General features: G+C 42.1%; 2 protein-coding genes and 1 pseudogene across 7 annotated transcripts; 2 read left to right on the forward strand and 1 right to left on the reverse strand.

Moving 5' to 3' along the window:
* Window positions 1-1,455: 1,455 nt before the first annotated feature.
* On the reverse strand, window positions 1,456-11,841 carry LOC103092535 (zinc finger protein OZF-like). Of its 6 annotated transcripts, XM_056820498.1 has the most exons (5): window positions 11,662-11,840; window positions 10,980-11,102; window positions 8,734-8,860; window positions 4,709-4,804; window positions 1,456-3,884 (listed from the first exon to the last, which is right to left on the reverse strand). In XM_056820498.1, the coding sequence occupies exon 5, from the start codon at window positions 3,859-3,861 to the stop codon at window positions 2,647-2,649; it is 1,215 nt and encodes a 404-aa protein (XP_056676476.1). In that variant the 5' UTR covers window positions 3,862-3,884; window positions 4,709-4,804; window positions 8,734-8,860; window positions 10,980-11,102; window positions 11,662-11,840; the 3' UTR covers window positions 1,456-2,646. The 6 variants fall into 6 exon arrangements, 5 of the variants coding, with proteins under 5 accessions (XP_056676476.1, XP_007490872.2, XP_056676474.1 ...); XR_008917140.1 differs by lacking the exon at window positions 4,709-4,804 and having other exon boundaries at window positions 8,734-9,668; window positions 11,662-11,841; XM_007490810.2 differs by lacking the exon at window positions 4,709-4,804 and having other exon boundaries at window positions 11,662-11,839.
* On the forward strand, window positions 5,412-6,642 carry LOC107652152 (aspartate--tRNA ligase, cytoplasmic-like; annotated as a pseudogene).
* A 264-nt stretch (window positions 11,842-12,105) lies between the features above and the next one.
* Window positions 12,106-24,870, forward strand: LOC100616838 (zinc finger protein OZF-like). The gene is made up of 4 exons (XM_056820495.1): window positions 12,106-12,672; window positions 14,796-14,922; window positions 19,368-19,463; window positions 20,310-24,870. Exons 1-4 carry the CDS (start codon window positions 12,607-12,609, stop codon window positions 21,443-21,445), a joined length of 1,425 nt encoding a protein of 474 aa, XP_056676473.1. The 5' UTR covers window positions 12,106-12,606; the 3' UTR covers window positions 21,446-24,870.
* The last annotated feature ends 107 nt before the right edge of the window (window positions 24,871-24,977 follow it).

Below are 24,977 nucleotides of genomic sequence, written 5' to 3' on the forward strand. Positions count from 1 at the left end.
GGACCCCTGAAGTATGCCAGTAGTCACGTAGTTACCTCCCTTTCATGTCTGTCCAAGAGCCCACCTGATATGCCCACCTTACTCTCAGAATATTGTTTATAAATGTATAAAACATAATGTGGAAGCACATTAAAAAAAAAACCCTAGTGTTCTTTTTGGGCCAAAGAGTTATCTTGCTATTGATTAGTTTAAAATCAAGAACTAATGGAGAATGGTTTGGGAAGGGATTAGATGGTTCAGATAGGAAAAGGATGAAAAGATTTAACTGACTTGGGAATTGGGAAGACTTTAACAGAACCAGTGTCAGTAGGTAGACTATGGCCTGACACAGACACAGTCCAAGCAGAGCCTTTCCTTAGATAACAAACTCAGACTACTATATATATAATAGGGATGGATGTTGGATTTATTATGACAAGGAAAAGTGAAAAGGGAATTTGGGCAATCCTAAACTAATAACTACCTAAACCTCCCCCCAGATCTATATGTCCCCATCAGGGAGAGATGCTGGTCCTTCACTTGTCCACCATGTCTGTGTCAAGGGCTGAGGGTCTGAGGAACCATCTCCTAATCAGGCATTCACCAGGTACAGACGTCTTGGGGTATTCAAGGGAGGTGCAGAATAATGAGCTCCTGAAACTATTTGTTCAACTGCCAGAGCAAGATCCAGTCTCTGGTCATTTGAGAGGGCCACTGACCTCCCTGTGACTTCATAGGGATGATGCTGGTCTAACCATTAAACTGGTATAATCAATAATCTGAGACTTCTGACCCCAAATCAGTCTCAACATAATTTCAGTCATAATAGCTGGAAGACCCCGAGGCATGTTTTAGGGCTGGAAGTTCTGCACCTTGAGCACTTATATTTGAGGACAGTGAAGCAGACCAGAGTGACAAATTCTGTGACTATAGTAGCTCCAGTGTAACAAATGCCATTCCTCATGAAAGAACCATCAATGAATAAGACTAGATCTGGGTTGTCTAAAGGAGTGTTCAGGAAATTATCTTGAGACTTTTCAGTCATGGATACTAAAGATTCACAACTGTGTAATGGTTCTCTTCTTATCTTGTGAGTCTTTGGTTCAGAAAATGCCTGTGTTCTATGCCTTAGCAACAATGCTTCATTTTCATGTGGGCACATTATTGTTAATGAGCATCGAAATACTAAGTTAGCCACATTAGTTACTAATAAAGCTGTGGCAACTATGCCTGTAAGACATGGGGGTGCTCCTGAAGCTCCTGGGTCCAGGTGGGCTGAATAATAAGCAACCAGATGCTGAACCAGTTCCAAAGTTTGGTTTAAAACACCTGAAGCCCATCTTCACAAGGCTCCTGCTATGTAAGAGAAACCCCAATTTAGGGGGGATTAGAATTATGGCCCCTACAGCAAATATGTGGTACTGACCTAGGGCCCAGCAGTGAGCTGTACAAAATCAAATAATCAAACAACTCCAAAACATTTCCAATACTCTAATAAAAAATGTAGATACAACTTTTTTAAAGTTTATTTTAGAAGGCAGCAAAGCTGGGCTTTGAGGTTAGGGCAAAATAAGAAGTCCATGCAAGTCAACACATTTTGAAATGACAGACTCCTCAACTGGTGCACCAAATTAATTACACACACACACACACACACACGTAATTTTACTGGATTTTATTAGTTTTGTTTAACTTAATTTTCTATTTTTATTTCCTTCATTTTATTGATTTAATCTTATTGATTTTTAAATTGCTTACATCTTTACTGTTGGCAAGTAGGTCCAGGGCACTGGCTTGTGGGATGCTAAGCAAGGGAACAAGGTCTCCCAGGACTAGGGGCAATGGTGGGGAGAAAAGCCCATACTGGGCATGCCAGGGTGATGGGCGAGCAGTGGCCTCGCAGTTGCCCTTGTGTCTTGGGGTCTCAGAAAAGAGGAGAGAGAAATAGAAATTACTTTCCAGGTTGCCATATTGAGCTTGATATTCTGTCACTGCCATTAGGGCCCCCTAGCCATGCTCATAGGAAAGTCCAGTAAGCAACAAAACCTGGAAGAGAAGAGAGGCAAATCTGCCTTTCCCTCAGTTTATCAAACTTCTTTCTCCTACTAGTAACTCCCAGAAGTCAACTGTGGCTTCCTACTTTGCCTAGGCCTCCAAGAGGAGCACTCCAGGGCCAGTGCAAGGGGCATCTGACCTGACCCCTGCCTCCTAATTTCTTGACTCTATGGCTGCCTTTTCCCTGCTGCCATTCTAGCCTCATGACCTGATCCACTCCATGATTTCATAATCAAAACAATTTAATCCAAAATAATTAAAAAAAAGGGGAAGTTGGGGCCACATTAGAAAAGAGTGAACTGAAGGTGTATATGTATATATAAACAGCAGCATGGGGATTTCTCTATTCTTCATAAAGAGACATTAGTATCTCCCTTCTGAAGGACACTAAGTTTCCCTATTTTCTATAGGAATTTGCGAATCAAAAATTACTAATACTAAATAATGAAGGCTGGAGAATAATACAAGATTTTATCCCATACAATAAGGTTTCTCTCATGTTTAGCAAGAGAGATGTTCCATGTAAAAGTCTCTCCACAGTGTATACATTCATAAGGTTTCTCCCCAGAGGATTCTCTGATGTGCATAGTGTTTAGATTTATAAAATTTCTCTCAAGAGTGGATTCTCTGATGTATTACAAAAGAATCCCTCCATGTAAAAGCCTTTCCACAATGTTTACATTCATAAGGTTTCTCTCCAGTGTGGATTCTCTGATGTGCAGCAAGACTGCCCCTCTGTGTGAAAGCCTTTCCACAGTCTTTACATTCATAAGGTTTCTCTCCAGTGTGGATCATCTGATGTATGGCAAGACTGTGCTTTGATCTAAAAGCCTTTCCACAGTCTTTACATTCATAAGGTTTCTCTCCACTGTGGATCATCTGATGTGTGGCAACACTGTGCTTTGATCTAAAAGCCTTTCCACAGTCTTTACATTCATAAGGTTTCTCCCCAGTGTGGATTATCAGATGTTTGGCAAGATGGACCTTCTCCGTGAAAGTCTTTCCACACTGTTTACATTCAAAAGGTTTCTCTCCACTGTGGATTCTCTGATGTTTAGTAAGAGAGTCCTTCATTGTAAAAGCCTTTCCACACTGATTACATTCAAAAGGTTTCTCTCCAGTGTGGGTTCTCTGATGTGCAACAAGATGGCACTTCATTGTAAAAGCCTTTCCACACTCTTTACATTCAAAAGGTTTCTCTCCAGTGTGGATCCTCTGATGTGCATCAAGAGTGGCCCTCTGTGTAAAAGCCTTTCCACACTCTTTACATTTATAAGGTTTCTCTCCAGTGTGAATTCTCTTATGTACAGAAAGAGATCCTCTCTCTGTAAAAGCCTTTCCACACTCTTTACATTCATAAGGTTTCTCTTTAGTATGGATTCTCTGATATGCAGGAAGCTCAGAATTCTGACAGGAAGGTCTCCCACCTTTATCACTCACAGAATCCACTTGTACACATTTACTTTTTGAACATCTAATGAGGTCTGAACTCAAGCCAAAGCCCTTTCCTCCTATGTTATCTTGATACATGAGCATTTCAGGAGGCTTCTCATGTGACTGAATAAGTCTTACTTCTTCAGGAAAGCATTGCCTATATTCACTATCCGGAAAACAGTTATTTCCTGAGGTTAATTTCATAGATGGAGTTAGACCTGAATACTGGCTGAATTTCTCTGCAGTTTCATCAAATTTATAGTCACTCTTTGGATTTTTATTGGCCTTGATAGTAGAGTCACAGATTTCTCTCAAAAGGAAGTTATAGAGACTCCCATTCATGCATCTTTGGGAGTCAGATCCTTCCACAAAAAGAATCAGCTTTGGAGACATCTCCTTCGCTTCAAAATCTACCCCTAAAGAAAACAAATGATGATATAAACACAGAAGGAAAGAGGATATACACACACAGAGAAATATACATGCTTTTCGCTTATGGCAGAAAGTAAACTGATTTTTATTCTATTTCCCCAGGCAAAGAGGAATTTTGAAACTTAAACAAACAGAACCAGTCTTTGGATAGATTATTTGGTCATATGTGCAAGATGGATGCTTTTAGAAAGACTTTCAACATACAATTACAATGAAACCTCACAATGGACATGTGACACAGGCAGGAATTCATATCATAAGTAAAGAATGAAAGAATGACCTGACCAACTTTCTTGCAACTAGACTATAACTCAAACCCTGTGCCTGAGCATACTTTGTCTGAAGTATTGGACAGTCTTTCTCCATTGCCCTTTCTATCTTTTCTAAAAAGCCATTTGTCCATTAGTCTTATAATTTTATGAATTTCAGGTAAGCCTCCAGGTATTCTGTTCTCATCATTTTGGATGTACTATAACATGGTCATTCTTGGGAAATTGTGTATGTTAAACAGAAAAACAACTTCACTCTTTTTAACTCCCATACAATAATTCTCAAAGTAGAATAAAAGTTTTCTTTTCTCCACAGATGTAAAGACTGTATGCCATTAAGTGCAGGAATACTAAATAATCGTCTTATTTTACAATCTACCATGAATTATGTTTCATGCCCTACACTGAGTTTAACATCCATTTCTCAGGAAAAGAAGAACATGATTTAGCATTGGTCTGCCAGCCCCCAAGTTGAATATTCCCTGACAGATAAAAAGTCTTTTGGGATAATAGACCTTATAAGCCTGATTTCAACTGACCAGGACAGGAGCTCCTTGGGTCTTTTTGCTCTAGCAGACACGTTGCTCTCCCTCACTGAAAACAAGAGATAACATTTTCTCTAGGAACTGGAAGGCCTGGGTATAAGAAAGAAGGAAGTGATCAGGAGAGAAAAATAAAAAAAAATATGATCCTCTTAAAGGAAAGGGGGCAAGCAAGTAAGGCCTCCAGAATGGTTACTGTTGTGTTCACTGTTGAGACATTTGCAGGAGGGCAAAGATCATGGAAACCATTTTCAATCAGAAAATTCCATCTTGTAAGTGTGTGTGCTGTGTATCTGAGGCACTGGGGGGAGGGGGCAGGATCAGGAGGAGGGAGAAGCCCCTTGGCCCAAAAGCTACAGAAACCTGCGAGGAAGTGTGGTCCTTTCACCACAGTCCAGTTGTTCCCAATGCCCAACGCAAGCCGTCAGAGTGAGGAGACGCTGCGGGAGATCATGGAGGCGGTGGAAGATTATGCTAAAGAAAGATATGGAATATCTTCAATGATACAGTCACAAGAGAAATCAGAAAAAAATTTTGGTTCAGGTTAAAGATCTGACAGCGCCAAAAGCTGATAACAGTTTGGGTTCATGCTAGAATTCATACAAGCAGAGCTAAAGGGAAGCAGTGTTTCTTAGTACTACATCAACAGCAGTTTAATGTCCAGGCTCTTGTGGCTGTGGGAGACCATGCAAGCAAGCAGATGGTAAAATTTGCTGCCAACATCAACAAAGAAAACATCTTCGATGTGGAAGGTGTTATGAGGAAAGTGAATCAGAAAATTGGAATCTGTTCACAACAAGATGTTGAGCTTTATGTTCAAAGGATCTATGTGATCAGTTTGGCTGAACCTCGCCTACCCTTACAGTTAAGATGATGCAAATCAACCTGAAGTAGAGACTGAAGAGGAAGGAAGAGCTATTGTTAATCAAGATACAAGTCTAGATAACAGAGTCATTGATCTTAGGACATTAACTAGTCAGGCAATCTTTCGCCTCCAATCTGGTATCTGCCACCTCTTCCATGAAACTCTAATTCATAAAGGGTTTGGAGAAATCTAACCCCAAAAATCATTTCAGCTGTCAGTGAAGGAGGACCCAATGTATTTACTGTATCATATTTTAAAAGTAATGCATCCCTGGCTCAGTCACCACAACTATATAAACGGATGTGTATTTCTGCTGTTTGAAAAGGTTTTCTGCACTGGAACAGTATTCAGAGCTGAAGACTCTAATACACATAGGCATTTGACTGAATTTCTTTGTTTGGACATTGAAATGGCTTTTAATTACCATTACCACGAAGTAATAGATGAAATTGTTGACACATTGGTACAAATGTTTAAAGGACTTCAAGAAAGGTTTCAAATGGAAATTCAGACAGTAAACAAACAATTCCCATGTAAGCCTCTCAAATTTTTGGAGCCAACTTTGAGACTAGAATATTGTGAGACTTTAGCTTTGCTCAGGGAAGCTGGAGTGGAAATGGGAGATGAAGAAGATTTGAGTACACCAAATGAGAAACTCTTGGGTCGTCTGGTAAAAGAAAAGTATGAGTCTGATTTTTATATTCTTGAAAAATATCCTTTGGCTGTAAGACCTTTCTAAACTATGCCTGACCCAAGAAACCCTAAACAGTCCAACTCTTATGACATGTTCATGAGAGGGGAAGAGAGCCTATGTGGAGCCCAAACAATTCATGATCCTCAATTGCTAACAGAGAGGGCTTTACATCATGGAATTGACCTAGAGAAAAATAAAAGCTTACATTGATTCCTTCCATTTTGGAGCCCCTCCTCATGCAGATGGTGGCATTGGGTTGGAGCGAGTTACTATGCTATTCCTGGGATTACACAACATTCGTCAGATGTCCATGTTCCCCTGTGATCCCAAAAGATTAACACCTTAGGAGAAACTGCCTTTTTTTCTCAGTATCCAGGCTATTCCTTGAGTGCTCAAAATGGGCAATAGAATAAACATCTTATCTTCTAAAGTGCCAGTTTTTTTTTACTCATTTAAAAACTCTACAGTTTAGAGATGATTTAAACTGTCTTTGACATTCTTTGATAGGAAGTGCTTAAATATTTTGTATGAGGATTTCATGTTTATGTTGACTCATACTCTGCTATCTCAGATTTTAACAAATTTCTAGGCAGTTAACCTTTTAAATCTTTAAGGTTGTACAATAAAAACTTTTTTCTATCTTACCTTACAAGTAGCCATAAGATTGTATATCTTAAAATTGAGTATTTTAGCCAATTTTTAACCATTGTAATGGTGTTCAAAGAGAGCCTGGAAAAATATTATGGAACATTAGCAACTTTCTAACTTGAATATCATGGGGAAAAGTAGGAAATAACATTTTAGTTAAAATAATAATTATATTTGGATATCATGTAAAGCAGGTGGAGATGCTGGTAGAAAAAGAATTTTTTAAATAAAGTATTGAGTTGTTAAAATTATAAACCTAAATTTCAATAAAACTCTAAAATTTGACCAAAAAAAAGAAAATTCCATTTTTATTTACCTCTTGTAAAAGGAGGCACAATCCACAACCTCCATTATCTAGAAATTAAAGACAGCTGGTAATGAAGGGGTAAGAGATCAGATCTTGGGATTGAGAAAAGCAAATTTATTTGTCTCAAACAGATGGTAAGCGGGTGCCCCCTGGCCAAGTTATTTCACCTCAGTTTGCTTCAACTATGAGTTAAAAGCCAATAAGACTATCAAACTCACAGAGATTTTGTAAAATGATAATAATGAACTCATTTACCCAATAGAGGACAAAGGAAATGCTTCCCATTCCTATCATCTGGCCTGGGGTTTGAGGGAAGAATGAAGGAGGAGTAAGAATAAACTCAAGCCTAGACAGAATGAGGGGCTATGAGCTATAGTTTTATACTTTTAAAAATCTTATTCTCATATTGTTATGGAAATGAGAATCCCCTTACCTTACTCTATATGCCTACTTATGTATCTCAAATACGTTTCTTATAAAAAACATCTCATAGGATTAATATTTTTAATGCAGTCTGATATCTACTTCCATTTTATGGAGTTTGTGACAGAGGCTGATACTAAAGAAAAAGTGCCAGGCTGAAGAGTATATGAAATCGATCACCTCAAAGGGAGAGGGGCCCCAAGGGATTGGAATTTTAAGGAGGAGAAGACTGGCTGGTTTGAAGAGTTGGGCTCTCAGTCTTGAGAAGCCAAAAAGAGAGTAGGTGGGAAAATACTTTCAACTGTGGGTTACCCATTTTTCCTGCTGGTGACTGGAAATCTTTCCCCCAACTTTTCCCAATTGAAAAGACCATTGAAGAGAAAGTCTGAGAAAGATATTTTAAATCTCTCTCTGACATTACTTCAGTTCCTATTGCCCTGAGTCTGAACTGAGGCCAACAGGCCAAACCCAGGGAGAGTCAACCTGACTTTCTATCAGGGGGTTCAGGCTGCCAAAGCCTGAGTTCCCCCCAAACTCGAGGAGGGAGGAAAAGGTTTTAGATAAAGACAGAGACCCCTTTTCCCCACGTCCCTTTCCCATTCTTCCCTGCCCATTATTCCTTTTGTATTACTTGATTGAGTTAACATGAAAAGTTATCTGTTCCCCAAGTTGAGTGTGAGTGAATAGATTAAGGGGAGACCTTTTGGTCTCAAGTAGTGGGGGAGATATGAACAGAGCATTTGCCCGCAAATTTCAGGTCTAATTAGGGGCTGGACTAGATGACTTCAGAGATTAGCTACAAGAATGTAAATCTGTAACTTTGGTTTGTATTTTGACCCGAAGCTATCCAAAACAAAGGAAAAACAATTTTAGGGACAAGAATGGAAAGTCTCAGCTTCCCATCAAATAATTCAAATACTTTTTTTTTTTTTAATGAAAAGCTGCCCTGAGGAGATCCCTGGGCAGAGATCAGCACTTCTGCTTTTTTACTGATTGACAAAGGCTCCAAATCCTGTACACCTGGCTTAGAATAAAGACATTCTCTTAATGGCAGATTCAGAGTTAACACAGGAAATGGTCCTTACCCACAGAGAGTAGATTCTGCACATTCTCCAGCATGACCTCCAGGTACAGCTCTTTCTGAGAATGATCCAACTGGCACCACTCTTCCTGGCTGAAGTCTACAGCCACATCCTTGAATGTTATTGACCCCTAAACCAACAAAGTCACAAGTTTTAGAGCCCAGTTTTCATCTGGTACAGCCCTGATCCACTGACTGGAAGAAACTGAACCACAAAAGGGTTTTACCCAAACTCTGAACCCTGAAGGGTGTCAGAGCCACCAATGTAGATCAGTCATTCAGAGCCCAGTGGAATACTGGCAAAGGCACTTTGTGTCTAAAGTGAGAATCACATTGTGAAGAGTGAAACCCGGAGAAGTGTGTTGTTACTCTGAGTGAAGTATGAGATTCTGTGGAGGAGAAAGAGAGAAGGTGATCTGAAATTCCTCATCACAAGTGTCAAGAATTGGTCCGGTAAGAACATTTTCTTGAAGACTTTCTGAGAAGGTAGCAAAACAGTGAAAAGGGAATTCTCTACTTAATTTCCCAAAAAGGCTGAAATACTCTTATCTAGATGAAAGCATAGCGTTTATAGGGGATCAGAGTCTGATTCAACCTAAGTGAAGAGTCCCAGTCTCATGTTATATGGACAGTTTGGTGAACCACTTCCGATATGCCATAGCCAAAACATGTTGTCTTTGTTTTATGATGAGTGCCATTCATTACTAGAATATACTCAGTCATTTTACATTTAGTTACATGGAAAGAAGAATAAGTATGAGGAGGAAAAGGGGTTTTCCACCTTTTAAAAATAGGATATTTTGGAGATTGAGCTCATTCAAAAGAAAGATACTGACAGTGTAATGATTAGAATTCTCAAGAAGCAGAATGTCTTCTGTCTTAATTTTAAATAATTTATTGACTGGTCATTTAATGTAGTCAGTTGACACTCTGAAAGATCTAAAAGAAAGAAAAACAGGTAAGATGAGCTAATATAATAAAAATGACAATCTCACCTAAATTAGTTATTCATTGCCATACCCATCAAACTACCAAAAAACTTTTTTTTTTTATTTGAGAAAATTGTAACAGAGTTCATCTGGAACAAAAGATAAAGAATATCAAGGGAAGTAATGGAAAATATGTAAACGATGGCAGCTTAGCGGTACCAGACCTTAAACTGTACTATAAAGCAGTAGTCATCAAAACAATATGATACTGGCTAAGAGGTAGAAAGATGGATCAATGGAATAGACTAGGGGTGAATGACCTAAAAGGGAAAAAAAATGGTAGTTCTCTCTCTCCTCCAGCACAAGTCATTTCCCTTTCTTTCTCTCTTCCTTTTGTCTTTATCTCTCTGTCTCTGTCTCTCTGTCTCTCTCTCAACATATTTTATACTCTTCTATCTCACCCCTTTCTGACCCATTCCCTATTGTTCAGCCTGGAATGCCCCTGGGACATCCAGGGGAAGAACAGTCTGGGGAAAGGCTGGGAGTTTCCAAGCATAGGAAGACACAATTCCCCAGATCCTCAATACAATGTAGAAACCTGAAACTCTACAGGGGCCATTCCACTGCCCTCTACACCCACCCAGGGGATATTCCATGCCCTGTAATGGCTTTGCCCATCCCCATGGAGAGACTACATGGAATATCCTTCAATTGATACCATCCTGTCTTGGGAGGAATATGTCTGAGCTACAGTTCTCTGGGCCAGAACCAGCATTCCCTCTCATACAACAAAGCTCACTCTCCAACAGTAGCAGGGCCAGAGAGCAGCCCCTGGAGCCAGGTCTGGGAAGGAGAACTGCTCCTGATCTATCTAAAGGACAATCAAAGAGTTCAGAGAGGAAGGAGGAGGCCCAGTGCAAAGGGCAGCCACCACTGCTAGCAGGGACAGCAAAAGGTCCTCCTTCACATTAGAATCAGGAGGCAGAAAGAACTGAGGCCCAATCTGGGCTCAAAGGGAAGAATAAAAGCTTTAGGTCTGTGCAGTTATCTAGGGAAGCTGAGAGTCAAGCAGAGCAGCTGGGCTCACTGGGACTGGGGAGTCTCACAGCGCCTGGGCCTGTCTGGTGGCACCTGGGTGGCTCATCCAGGCAGGGGCTACCCAGGCCAGGAAAGCCCAGAACAAAGTGTTTGTGGGGTAGCCAGGGCTGACCCTGGAGCTCCCCCTGAGCACAAGCAGTGAGGGCGCCCCTGGAGGCCTGGCAGAGACACAGCTCTGAGTTCTGCTGGATCCCAGCCTGGCCCGGGGAGGGGCTGCACTCACCTGGGAGGGGGGCCTCGGGGCCCCGGGGGCCATTCCTCTGGCTGCAGGTTCTCTGCTGGGGCCACCCTGGGGTCCTTCCGGGGGGTGGCAGCCCTGAGGAGGGGAGACTTCCTCTGTGTGTGCCTGGGGGAAGGAGAGAGGGAGAGGGCTCAGAGGGGCTCCCAGGCCCTTCCCTGGCCTCAGGGCAGACTCTCCCCCACAAGGGGGAAACAGGGAGCCTCAGGCTGGGAGAGGGCCTTGGACTAGCCAGGCAGAAGCCCAGCAACCGCCTCTCTGCCGCCATCTTCAGCTCCATTTAGAAACTGCACTTAGATTGAGGGAACCTGCTGGGGGAGGGGTTATTGGAGAAGGGGCGGGGCGGGGGTGGGGCACTGGAGGTGGAGACAGGCATCAGGGGGGTTGGGGAAAGCTTATTGACATCTCCCCAGTGCCCGAGATCAGATCAGGGCTCCTTCTATAGCATGTGGGCTCGGGCACCCCGACCCCGGCTGCCCCCAGACCAGGATCAGGTTGGCTGCTTCTCCCCTAGGCCTGTTCTGACCTGGTCATCCCCCTCGGGGAAGGCCCTGGACCAGCTCCTCCCCCAACTGCCTCCTGGCACTGAGACATCCCTTCGCGCCACCAACATTTCCAGGGGCCCGGGGGCTCCTGCACACTAACTGCCTCCCCTCCTCCCTCTTACCCGGAACAGGTCCAAGAAGCACAACTGTGAGTCCGCCAGGAGCAGAGGCTGCCCGCAAGACGCTCCCAGAATGCCTCGGGGTGGAGCAAGAGGGCCGGGCAAGATTTAAGAGGCATTCTGGGAAATGGAGTCCTCTGGCCCGGAACCCTGAGTTTGCAAGCCTGCAGCCTTCTCGCCTTTCCCCCCCCCCCCCCCCCCCCCCAGCCCTGCCTCAGGACAGAGCCCGGCACTCAGCAGGCGCCCAATAGGTATCTACTGATTCAGGGACTGATAGATCAAGGGATCGAAGCTCTACATGGCCTGGGCAGGTGGCGCTCGGATCCCCGCCTTCGGACACGGACACACACAAACACTCTTCACACTTTCCCCTCCTCCCACCCCACTCACACTTTTACCCAGCACACACACAGCCCTTTGCAGGTGGACTCTTGTTTGCGCATGCGCACATTCCGAAACTCCAAGGCTCAGTAAGAGGGAACCGCTCGAACCGGGTCTTCTCCTTCCCTGGGAATTTGGGAGGAGAAAGTCTCAGCTGCCCAAGCACGGAGCCCAGGGACGCCCCCTCCCACCCCCCACTCCTCCACCCCGTCTGTTTACTCCCTCCTCTACCACACTCAACAAGCAAGGTACAAGAAATACAACTGTGTGACTTCCAGTAGCTGAGAGTGCCAAAACTAGTATCGCCTCAGAAACTAGGTATTCTGGGAAATAGTCTTCCTTGGGGGAGGGCCACGGCTGACATGAAGTCATGACGCAGCCATTCCGGGAAATGGAGTATTTTACCTGGGCTCCTCGGTTTAGGGCTACTGTGGGGGAGGGACTATACAGGAATTAGCAGAGGGTTGGTGGAGCCTTCTTCCAGCCCTGTCCTGACTCCTCCATAGCCGCTAAGAAAGTACCTAGTATAGTATAAGAAAGTACCTAGTATACTAGCTTCGGGAAAGCATGTGGTCCTGCAGAGAACCTGCAGCCAGAGGAATGGCCCCCGGGGCCCCGAGGCCCCCCTCCCAGGTGAGTGCAGCCCCTCCCCGGGCCAGGCTGGGATCCAGCAGAACTCAGAGCTGTGTCTCTGCCAGGCCTCCAGGGGCGCCCTCACTGCTTGTGCTCAGGGGGAGCTCCAGGGTCAGCCCTGGCTACCCCACAAACACTTTGTTCTGGGCTTTCCTGGCCTGGGTAGCCCCTGCCTGGATGAGCCACCCAGGTGCCACCAGACAGGCCCAGGCGCTGTGAGACTCCCCAGTCCCAGTGAGCCCAGCTGCTCTGCTTGACTCTCAGCTTCCCTAGATAACTGCACAGACCTAAAGCTTTTATTCTTCCCTTTGAGCCCAGATTGGGCCTCAGTTCTTTCTGCCTCCTGATTCTAATGTGAAGGAGGACCTTTTGCTGTCCCTGCTAGCAGTGGTGGCTGCCCTTTGCACTGGGCCTCCTCCTTCCTCTCTGAACTCTTTGATTGTCCTTTAGATAGATCAGGAGCAGTTCTCCTTCCCAGACCTGGCTCCAGGGGCTGCTCTCTGGCCCTGCTACTGTTGGAGAGTGAGCTTTGTTGTATGAGAGGGAATGCTGGTTCTGGCCCAGAGAACTGTAGCTCAGACATATTCCTCCCAAGACAGGATGGTATCAATTGAAGGATATTCCATGTAGTCTCTCCATGGGGATGGGCAAAGCCATTACAGGGCATGGAATATCCCCTGGGTGGGTGTAGAGGGCAGTGGAATGGCCCCTGTAGAGTTTCAGGTTTCTACATTGTATTGAGGATCTGGGGAATTGTGTCTTCCTATGCTTGGAAACTCCCAGCCTTTCCCCAGACTGTTCTTCCCCTGGATGTCCCAGGGGCATTCCAGGCTGAACAATAGGGAATGGGTCAGAAAGGGGTGAGATAGAAGAGTATAAAATATGTTGAGAGAGAGACAGAGAGACAGAGACAGAGAGATAAAGACAAAAGGAAGAGAGAAAGAAAGGGAAATGACTTGTGCTGGAGGAGAGAGAGAACTACCATTTTTTTTCCCCTTTTAGGTCATTCACCCCTAGTCTATTCCATTGATCCATCTTTCTACCTCTTAGCCAGTATCATATTGTTTTGATGACTACTGCTTTATAGTACAGTTTAAGGTCTGGTACCGCTAAGCTGCCATCGTTTACATATTTTCCATTACTTCCCTTGATATTCTTTATCTTTTGTTCCAGATGAACTCTGTTACAATTTTCTCAAATTTAAAAAAAAAAAAGTTTTTTGGTAGTTTGATGGGTATGGCAATGAATAACTAATTTAGGTGAGATTGTCATTTTTATTATATTAGCTCATCTTACCTGTTTTTCTTTCTTTTAGATCTTTCAGAGTGTCAACTGACTACATTAAATGACCAGTCAATAAATTATTTAAAATTAAGACAGAAGACATTCTGCTTCTTGAGAATTCTAATCATTACACTGTCAGTATCTTTCTTTTGAATGAGCTCAATTGCCAAAATGTCCAATTTTTAAAAGGTGGAAAACCCCTTTTCCTCCTCATACTTATTCTTCTTTCCATGTAACTAAATGTAAAATGACTGAGTATATTCTAGTAATGAATGGCACTCATCATAAAACAAAGACAACATGTTTTGGCTATGGCATATCGGCAGTGGTTCACCAAACTGTCCATATAACATGAGACTGGGACTCTTCACTTAGGTTGAATCAGACTCTGATCCCCTATAAACGCTATGCTTTCATCTAGATAAGAGTATTTCAGCCTTTTTGGGAAATTAAGTAGAGAATTCCCTTTTCACTGTTTTGCTACCTTCTCAGAAAGTCTTCAAGAAAATGTTCTTACCGGACCAATTCTTGACACTTGTGATGAGGAATTTCAGATCACCTTCTCTCTTTCTCCTCCACAGAATCTCATACTTCACTCAGAGTAACAACACACTTCTCCGGGTTTCACTCTTCACAGTGTGATTCTCACTTTAGACACAAAGTGCCTTTGCCAGTATTCCGCTGGGCTCTGAATGACTGATCTACATTGGTGGCTCTGACACCCTTCAGGGTTCAGAGTTTGGGTAAAACCCTTTTGTGGTTCAGTTTCCTCCAGTCAGTGGATCAGGGCTGTACCAGATGAAAACTGGGCTCTAAAACTTGTGACTTTGTTGGTTTAGGGGTCAATAACATTCAAGGATGTGGCTGTAGACTTCAGCCAGGAAGAGTGGTGCCAGTTGGATCATTCTCAGAAAGAGCTGTACCTGGAGGTCATGCTGGAGAATGTGCAGAATCTACTCTCTGTGGGTAAGGACCATTTCCTGTGTTAACTCTGAATCTGCCATTATTCTAAGCCAGATGTACAGGATTTGGAGCCTTTGTCAATCAGTAAAAAAGCAGAAGTGCTGATCTCTGCCCAGGGATCTCCTCAGGGCAGCTTTTCATTAAAAAAAAAAAAAGTATTTGAATTATTTGATGGGAAGCTGAGACATTCCGTTCTTGTCCCTAAAATTGTTTTTCCTTTGTTTTGGATAGCTAAAGGTCAAAATACAAACCAAAGTTACAGATTTACATTCTTGTAGCTAATCTCTGAAGTCATCTAGTCCAGCCCCTAATTAGACCTGAAATTTGTGGGCAAATGCTCTGTTCATATCCAGTCAGCTTTTCTTTGAAGATGGGCATTGAAGGGAACTCTACTTGCCAAGGCAGTCCCTTCCCCTTTGAGCTGGGTCTGGTCTTTAGAAAGGATATTCTTAATAATAATAATAATAAGTATTAATGGAGAGGTGAAGGTAGGAATTTGGCATAGCAGAAGCAAAAGGTGGATGTATCCCGAGACTGTCAAAGCAACCTTAGAAGGTGCTTTTTAAAGAAATGATTGGAGTCACAGAATGAACATGCGAAAGAGTGAGGTGGCTCTCCTGAGGAAAACAACTTGAAAATTAGGTTGAAAGGGTGTATTTTGTGGGATAAGGAGGGAACTGGAAGTAAAATGGACACAGAGGAGTGATATGAACAGGAGGTTGGCCAGGAACACTCTGCTGATATCTGGGGTCCTACGATGTTCCTGAGAAGTCCTCGAAGTCCTCACTGGGATAAGGAGGGGGCAAGGATCATTAGAAGGGTGGCCAAATCAAAAGGATCACTGACACAGATAGTAACTCGTCGCATCAAAGGCAACTTTATTGAGGGAGGGCATGATTCTTATTGGAAACTAAGTTGTTACTATATTTTGTAACAATTAAAATTAGGGAAACGGAGGCAGGTAGAAATTAGTTTCTCTCTGCAAGGAGTATTATATTTTTTATGAGGTTTATTAAAGATTAAGGATTAAAGAAAATACAGGATAAGAAAACATGTGTCTAGGCCTTTGGCCTAGACACCTCACCTACATTATGAAAAGAGCCACCTCTGCTCCAAAACGGAAGTCCAAAAGAGCCCTCAGTAGGCAGAGGACTCCTTTAAATGATCATTTGTGTTCTCGCCCAGGCGAGAATTCAGTGTGATTACAAAGCATTCTGGGGAAGTGGAGCAAAGGATTCTGGGGATTGGAGTCCTGGATTCAAGTCTATTTTTACAATTTGAGTGGTTAGCACAAACATACCCATCGACATGGTTACAAGCCATGTTTCTGTGACAACAGATAACTAAGGGTATCCATAAGATACGTGAACACAAACTCAAGATGGCACCCCTTCTGTTAGGGTCTCCAGGGATATGATACACCAGCCTAGAATTTCCAGGGCAAGCTGTCCTAGGTTCATACCTAGGTCACTGAGGCTTATTCAGTGTACGGTATTCCTTTACCTTGGGGTTCAACAACTCAGGGCTTAACAGAGAAGTGCAGACAATCCACCCCCCCCAACTACTGCTCTAGATTCTGAACCTGGGCACAAGCCAAATTGGAGACTTGGGGAACTTTCTTAAATCTCCATTGTTAGGGCCTCCTAAGCCCAACCGTGAGGTCCCAAAGTCACTTGGCCAGTTCAAACCTGTGGTAAAGGCTATAGCCCCAGGGCAAAGTAGGTCCCAGTTCTCTGAACCCTACAAACTGTTATGATTATAAAGGGAAGATAAATGGGGAGGATGAAGGGATAGTAGGGTTGGTATGGAAAGGTGAGAGGACCACTGGAGCTGAGAGGTCTGTGTAATTCTCCCTCTTCCTCACACTTTGAACACACAAGTGGGGTACCCCTGAGCTGATGTGGCAAGGATGAACAGGGGCTGTGTCTCAATAAGTAGCCTTCTGTGGGATTATGGAGTTCACTTGTCCTCAGGACTTGGCTGGTGCCTGAACCACTAGAAGCCCTACTTGTCAGGCAGGCTGAACATCCCTGTTTGCTCTTTTGTTGTTTAGCTAAGGCTAAATGGCCAGCCTACCCCAACACCCTCTCTTCTTCCTTCTAACTTTCTTCCTTAACTTCTGTAACGATTTAGATCTGATTGTGGTATTCATTAGAACAAGGATGGTTTAATAGTTCAAGAAACAAGGGAAGGAATAGGCCAGTAGGATTAGGAAACTCTATAGGATTAAGCAATCAGATTGTCACTTCCTTCTTCAGCTGAGCCAAATGGCTGAGGCTTCAGCATCTCTTTTCCTCCTTTCTCCTTAATCTCTTCACTATCCTACTCTAAACAGGTCACTACCATCCTTCTTGGGAAGGCAATGAGATGGGACAGGTCTTTGGGGTTACCCCCGTGAGGTTCAAGGGATTGTCAGTACCCATCAGCAGCAGTTATTCTTCTTTTGCTTTCTTTAAACAATGATCCAAAGATGTCAGCGATTTTCTGTCTTCACGGCAAGGGGAAATCAAGGCAAGGCTCTGGCACCACAGGTTTGGGGTTCTGAGTTCCCGTCCTTTTGTCCTGTCTCTCATGAGTTCACAGGGCAAAGACCCCTTTCCAAGCTCTCAATTCCACAAGCCCTTTCTGCTCCTGCCAACATTCTGAAATGGTTCCTCGGTCTCAGTTTTCCTTTCCACATTACCTTTAGCAGTTTCTAGAGATAACTAAATCAGCAGCTTTCAGAGTGGAAGAAATGAAAATTGCAGAAAACTGGAACTACAGCTGAGGGGAACAGCAAGGAGAAACTGAAGTTTAAGAGAATGACCCCTCTACCTGAAAACAGAAATAGAAGACAAAGTGGGGGGGGGGGAAGTCTGGGAAAATTAGCAAAAATAACATCTACCCATAGAAAATATCTAAGGAGGCAAAGAAGAACAAGGCTCAGACTGAAATGGAAAGATATTTGTAACTCTTAAAATTGATCTCCTTATAGTAGTTAGAAATATACATAGATAGAATGTGGTATTAAACTGTTTAGGAAGGTATGCAAAAAAAAGGGGGGTGAAAGAGGATAGCACTGAGAAAAGCAAGAAGAGAGAAGTAACATGGGGCAAATCATACCAAATAAAGAGTCATGGGAAGAAAAACTATTACAGTGGAGGAGACGATGAGGGAGGTGACAGGCAATTAGTAAAACATTCTCCTGGGGGTATAACTGACAGACTCATTGGGGTGTAGAATCTTATTTTACTTCCTAGAGCTATAGAAGGAGAATAAGAAAGGTGGTAGAGGGAGGGGAATAATATCAGGGAGGTAGAATAGGGGAAGCGAATAAAAAGCCCCACAGAGAAGTAGAAGAATAAGGAAGGGAATAATATAAGGTAGGGGAAATGGGGGGAGTGATTAAAGGGGAACCATGTGGACAGACAGTGAAATGAGAAAGTGTAGGATCAAAAGAGGAAAAGAAGATGAAAGGGAATACAGAAATGGTAATAATTGCAGTTATAAATGAGATGAACTTCATAAAATGGAAGTAGATATCAGACTGCATTAAAAATATTAATCCTATGAGGATGTTTTTTACAAGAAACATATTTGACATACACAAGTAGACATATAGAAGTAACGTAAGGGGATTCTTATTTCCATAACAATATGAGAATAAGATTTTAAAAGTGTAAGACTATAACTCATAGCCCCTCATTCTGCCTAGTCTTGCAAATTTATTCTTTTTTGTTTTTTTAAACCCTTATATATTGTATATTGGCTCCAATGCAGAAAAGTGGTAAAGGCTAGGCAATGGGGGTTAAGTGACTTGCCCAGGGTCACACAGCTGGTAAGTGTCTGAGGCCAGATTTGAACGTAGGCCCTCCCATCTCTAGGCCTGGCTCTCAACCCACTGAGCCACCTAGCTGTCCCCTCATGAGTTTATTCTTACTCCTTCATTCTTCCTTCAAATCCCAGGCCAGATGATAGGAATGGAAAGGAAGTAATAAGCATTCCAAAATACATGCTCTTTGTCCTCTATTGGGTTAATGAATTCTTATAATTATCATTTTACAACATCCCTGTGAGTTTGATAGTCTTATTGTCTTTAATTCATAGTTGAAGCAAACTGAGGTGAAATAACTTGACCACGGGGCACCCACTTACCATGTGTTTGAGACTGGATTAAATTTGCCTTCCTCAATCCCAAGTTCTGATCTCTTACCCCTTCACTACCAGCTGCCTTTAATTTCTAGGTAATGGAGGTTTTGGATTGTGCCTCCTTCTTTTACAAGAGGTAAATAAAGATGGAATTTTCTGGTTGCAAATGGTTTCCATGATCTCTGCCCTTCTGCAAATGTCTCAACAGTGAACACAACAGTAACCATTCTGGAGGCCTTACTTGCATGTCCCCTTTCCTTTTAAGAGGACCATATTTTTTATTTTTCTGTTCTGATCATTTCCTTCTTTCTCATGCCTAGGCCTTCCAGTTCCTAGAGAAAATGTTATCTCCTGTTTTCAGCAAGGGAAAGCACCGTGTCTGCTGGAGCAAAAAGACCCAAGGAGCTCCTGTCCTGGTGAGTTGAAATCAGGCATATAAGGCCTATTATCCCAAAAGACTTTTTATCTGTCAGGGAATGTTCAACTTGGGGGCTGGCAGACCAATGCTAAATCATGTTCTTCTTTTCCTGAAAAATGGATGTTAAATTCAGTGTAGGGCATGAAACATAATTTATGGTAGATTATAACTAAGATGATTGTTTAGTATGTGCACACTTAATGGCATACAATCTTTACATCTGTGGAGAAAAGAAAACCTTTTTTCTACTTTGAGAATTATTGCATGGGAGTTAAAAAGAGTGAAGTTGTTTTTCTGTTTAGCATACACAATTTCCCAAGAATGACCATGTGATAGTACTTCCAAAATGATGAGACCAGAATACCTGGAGGCTTACCTGAAATTCATAAAATTATAAGACTAATGGACAAATGACTTTTTAGAAAAGATAGAAAGGGCAATGGAGAAAGACTGTCCAATACTTCAGACAAAATATGCTCAGGCACAGGGTTTGAGTTATAGTCTAGTTGCAAGAAAGTTGGTCAGGTCATTCCTTCATTCTTTACTCATGATATGAATTCCAAAGTCTAATGAGAATATTGGGCCTACCTGTGTCATGTGTCCCTTGTGAGGTTTCATTGTAATTATATGTCAAAGTCTTTCTAAAAACATCTGTCTTGCACACATGACCAAATGATCTATCCAAAAACTGGTGCTGCTCATTTCAGTTTGAAAACTCCTTTTTGCCTGGAGAAATAGAATAAAAAGCTGTTTACTTTCTACCATAAGCGAAAAGCATGTATATTTCTCTGTGTGTGTATGTCCTTTTTCCTTCTGTGCTTATATCATCATTTGTTTTCTTTAGGAGTAGATTTTGAAGCGAAGGAGATGTCTCCAAAGCTGATTCTTTTTGTGGAAGGATCTGACTCCCAAAGATGCATGAATGAGGGTATCCATGACTTCCTTTTGAGAGAAATCTGTGACTCTACTATCAAGGCCAATAAAAATCCAAAGAGTGACTATGAATTTGATGAAACTGCAGAGAAATTTGGCCAATATTCAGGTCTAACTCCGTCTATGAAATTAACCTCAGGAAATAACTGTTTTCCAGATAGTGAATATAGGAAATGCTTTCCTGAAGAAGTAAGACTTATTCAGTCACATGAGAAGCCTCCTGAAATGCCCATGTATCAAGATAATGTAGGAGGAAAGGGCTCAAAAAGTAAATGTGTACAGGTGGATTCTGTGAGTGATAAAGGTGGGAGACCTTCCTGTCAGAATTCTGAGCTTCCTGCATATCAGAGAATCCATACTAAAGAGAAACCTTATGAATGTAAAGAGTGTGGAAAGGCTTTTACAGAGAGAGGATCTCTTTCTGTACATAAGAGAATTCACACTGGAGAGAAACCTTATAAATGTAAAGAGTGTGGAAAGGCTTTTACACAGAGGGCCACTCTTGATGCACATCAGAGGATCCACACTGGAGAGAAACCTTTTGAATGTAAAGAGTGTGGAAAGGCTTTTACAATGAAATGCCATCTTGTTGCACATCAGAGAACCCACACTGGAGAGAAACCTTTTGAATGTAATCAGTGTGGAAAGGCTTTTACAATGAAGGACTCTCTTACTAAACATCAGAGAATCCACAGTGGAGAGAAACCTTTTGAATGTAAACAGTGTGGAAAGACTTTCACGGAGAAGGTCCATCTTGCCAAACATCTGATAATCCACACTGGGGAGAAACCTTATGAATGTAAAGACTGTGGAAAGGCTCTTAGATCAAGGGGCAGTCTTGCCACACATCAGATGATCCACACCGGAGAGAAACCTTATGAATGTAAAGACTGTGGAAAGGCTTTTAGAACAAGGAGCAGTCTTGCCACACATCAGAGAACCCACACTGGAGAGAAACCTTATGAATGTAAACACTGTGGAAAGGCTTTTACATGGAGGGATTCTTTTGTGTCACATCAGAGAATCCACTCAAGAGAAATCTTATAAATCTACACACTGTGCACATCAGAGAATCTACTCTGGGGAGAAACCTTATGAATGTAAACATTGGAGAGATTTTTCACACAAAGAGGCAATCTCCACACATCAAGACAGGAGAGAAACCTTATGAATGTAAACACCGTGGAGAGGCTTACATAAAACGTCTCTCTTGCTAAACATGAGAGAAACTATACTGGAGAGAAACCTTATCGTATGGGATAAAATCTTGCATTATTCTCCAGCCTACATTATTTCGTATCAGTAATTTTTGATTGGCAAATTCCTATAGAAAATTAGTGAAATTCAGTGCCCTTCAGAACGGAGATACTAAAGTCTCTTTATGAAGAATAGAGAAATCCCCATCCCCATGCAGCTGTTTATATATACATAAATATACACCTTCAAGTCACCCTTTTCTGATGTGGCCCAAACTTCCCCTTTTAAAAAAATTATTTTGGATTAAGTGGTTTTGATTATGAATTCCTCTTGTGTGAAGGAAATCATGGAGTGGATCAGGTCATGAGGCTAGAATGGCAGCAGGGAAAAGGCAGCCATAGAGTCAAGAAATTAGGAGGTAGGGATCAGGTCAGATGCCCCTTGCACTGGCCCTGGAGTGCCCCTGTGGGAGGCCTAGGCAAAGTAGGAAGCCACAATTGGCTTCTGAGAGTTACTAGGAGGAGGAAAAGTTTGATAAACTGAGGGAAAGGCAGATTTGCCTCTCTTCTCTTCCTGGTTTTCTGCTTGCTGGAATTCCCTGTGAGCATGGCTAGGGGGTCCTAATGGCAGTGACAGAATAGCAAGCTCAATATAGCAACCTGGAAAGTAATTTCTATTTCTCTCTCCTCCTTTCTGAGGCCCTAAGACACGGGGCAGCTGCAAGGCCACTGCTCGCCCACCACTCTGGCATGCCCAGTATGGGTTTTTCTCCCCACCATTGCCCCTAGTCCTGGGAAACTCTGCTCCCTTGCTTAGCATACTACAAGCCAGTGCCCTGGACCTACTTGCCAACAGTAAAGATGCAAGCAATTTAAAAATCAATAAGGTTAAATAATAAAATGAAGAATAATTAAAAAATAGAAAATTAAATTAAACAAAATTAATAAAATCCAGTAAAATAATATATATTGACATATGTTATATATACATTTTATATATATATAAATATATATATTTATATATATATATATAACAGCTCACTGCTGGGCTCTAGGCTCAGTACCACATTCCTGCTGTAGGGGCCATAATTCTAACCCCCCCTAAGTTGGGGTTTCTCTTTCATAGCAGGAGCCTTGTAAAGATAGGCTTCAGGTGTTTTGTTTTTTTTTTTCCTCCAGTTTTTGGGACTGGTTCAGCATCCAGTTGCTTATTATTCAGCTCATTTGGACCCAGTCACTTCAGAAGCACCCCCTATCTTAGAGTCATAGCTGCCACAGCTTTATTAGTAACTAAGGTGGCTAACTTAGTACTTGATTGCCCATTTACAATAATGTGCTCACATGAAAACGAAGCATTGTTGCTAAGGCATATATAACAGGCATTTTCTGAACCAAAGACTCGCAAGATAAGAGAATCATTACAAAGTTGTGAATCTTTAGTATCCATGGCTGAAAAGCCTTAAGATAATCTCCTGGACACTCCTTTAGACAATCCAGATCTAGTCTTATTCATTGATGGTTTTTCTTTCATGAGGTATGGCATACATTACACTGGAGCTACTGTAGTTACAGAATTTGCCACTCTGCTCAGTTTCACTCCCCTCAAATATAAGTGCTCAAGGCGCAGAACTTCTAGCCCTAAACCATGCTGGTATAACTGCCAAAGATTCGAGGGCAATAATTTATACAGATTAGTTCTTTCTGCTTTTCAGCTACCTGAAATCCTAGCTAAAGTTCATTGCTCTGCCCATACAGGTGGAACTGACCCTGTCTCTTGGAGGAAACCATCAGGCAGATACTGCCACAAAACTTGTTGCCTTAGAAGGGTCTGAACTAATTCTAACTTTGGCAAGGAGGAACAAATCATATTTTTCACTTTCCTATAATGAAAACAAAAGTGGAAAAAATGGAAACAAAAATTCAAAGAAAACAGATCAATAGAGTATGGGTGTCATCTGAGGGAAAATCCCTGTTCCCTAGAAGTTTTCGTTACCAAATATGCCAATCTGTCCATAAAAACTGTCACATTGGCATTCAGGTCATTATAGACTCTGTTCTAAGAGTATGGAATAGCCCCGGGTATAACTACTGTAGCATCTGTAGTTGCAGTCTGCCACACCTGTCAAACATATAACCAACACACCTTTCATGGCAAAGCATTTCATGGGAATCTTGTCTTAGACACCTTCTGAAAATCTGCAAATTGATTTTATTACAATGCCAAAGCCTGGACATGATAAATTTGTCTAGTCATAGTGGCTCAGCTGACCTAGAAGGCTGGAAACATTTCCTACCACCTGAGCCGCAGTGGCTTTTATTGCCAAGGTACTCTTAGATTAGATTATTCCTTCCTTTGGCCTGCCAGCATGAATTGATTTGGACAGGGGAACTCATCTTCCCAAATTGATCCTGTCCCAAATTTATTACTGTTTGGGGATAACTTCTGAATTCCATGTACTGTATCAACCCCAGAGCTCAGGCCACGTTGAATGAACAGAGAATCATGATTGGAAAACTGCATTGAGACTCATTTAAAATGGATTGAAGCTCGCTCTCTCCCTCCCCCCCCCCTTCCCCTGCTCTATTTTATTTCTGAAGCAGGCCCAGGGGAGATCTACGTATCTCACCATTTGAGATGCTTTTTGGACATCCCCCTATATGGGCTAAGCCTTTTTCTCCTGCATATATATCACTACTAGGGGAGGACACTTCTATTGCTTCCCACATACGGGAATTGTGGAACAAATTGCGAGAACTCCCTGAATCCAGAGCTGCAGTATAAGCAGGACTGATAGACTTTTCATTTCATGACCTAAACCCAGGAGACAAGGTGTACATAAAGAATTTCCAGCTGCTTACTGGAGCAACTCAGCCTGCCTGGTGTGATAAAGGATGGAACACACTGGGAAGGTCTGTTTCAAGTACTCTTAACCACTCCAACAGCTACCAGAATTGGTGAAAAGGACTCTTGGATTCATTGCTCACATGTAAAGAGATTACCTTCTATTGACACTGGTTGACTGTATCCTGTCATTGGGGATAAAAGTCCATAGACAAGTAGACACTGTTTTGGCTGACAAATTGAATTTCTGAATTATTTTATTGCTTTTCTTTTTATTTTCAATTGAATATTTGATTTTTTTTTACTTTTCTTATTTCTTGTACTTAAAGCACATATAATCAATGTTAATCTTTTTTGATTTTGCAATAGAATATGTTTAAAATATCTATTTGTCCTACTATAAATACATACCCAAACACATTAGACTATGAAAACCTGCCTGTGAAATTTAAATTACTCCACCCTACTTAGATCTTACTTTATGGTGAAGATGAAATTGTAATCTCATCTCATCTAAATTGTTTTCTCATCTGTAAAATGG

The sequence above is a fragment of the Monodelphis domestica genome, chromosome 3 (genome assembly GCF_027887165.1).
Source record: "Monodelphis domestica isolate mMonDom1 chromosome 3, mMonDom1.pri, whole genome shotgun sequence".
Taxonomy (NCBI): Eukaryota; Metazoa; Chordata; class Mammalia; order Didelphimorphia; family Didelphidae; genus Monodelphis; species Monodelphis domestica.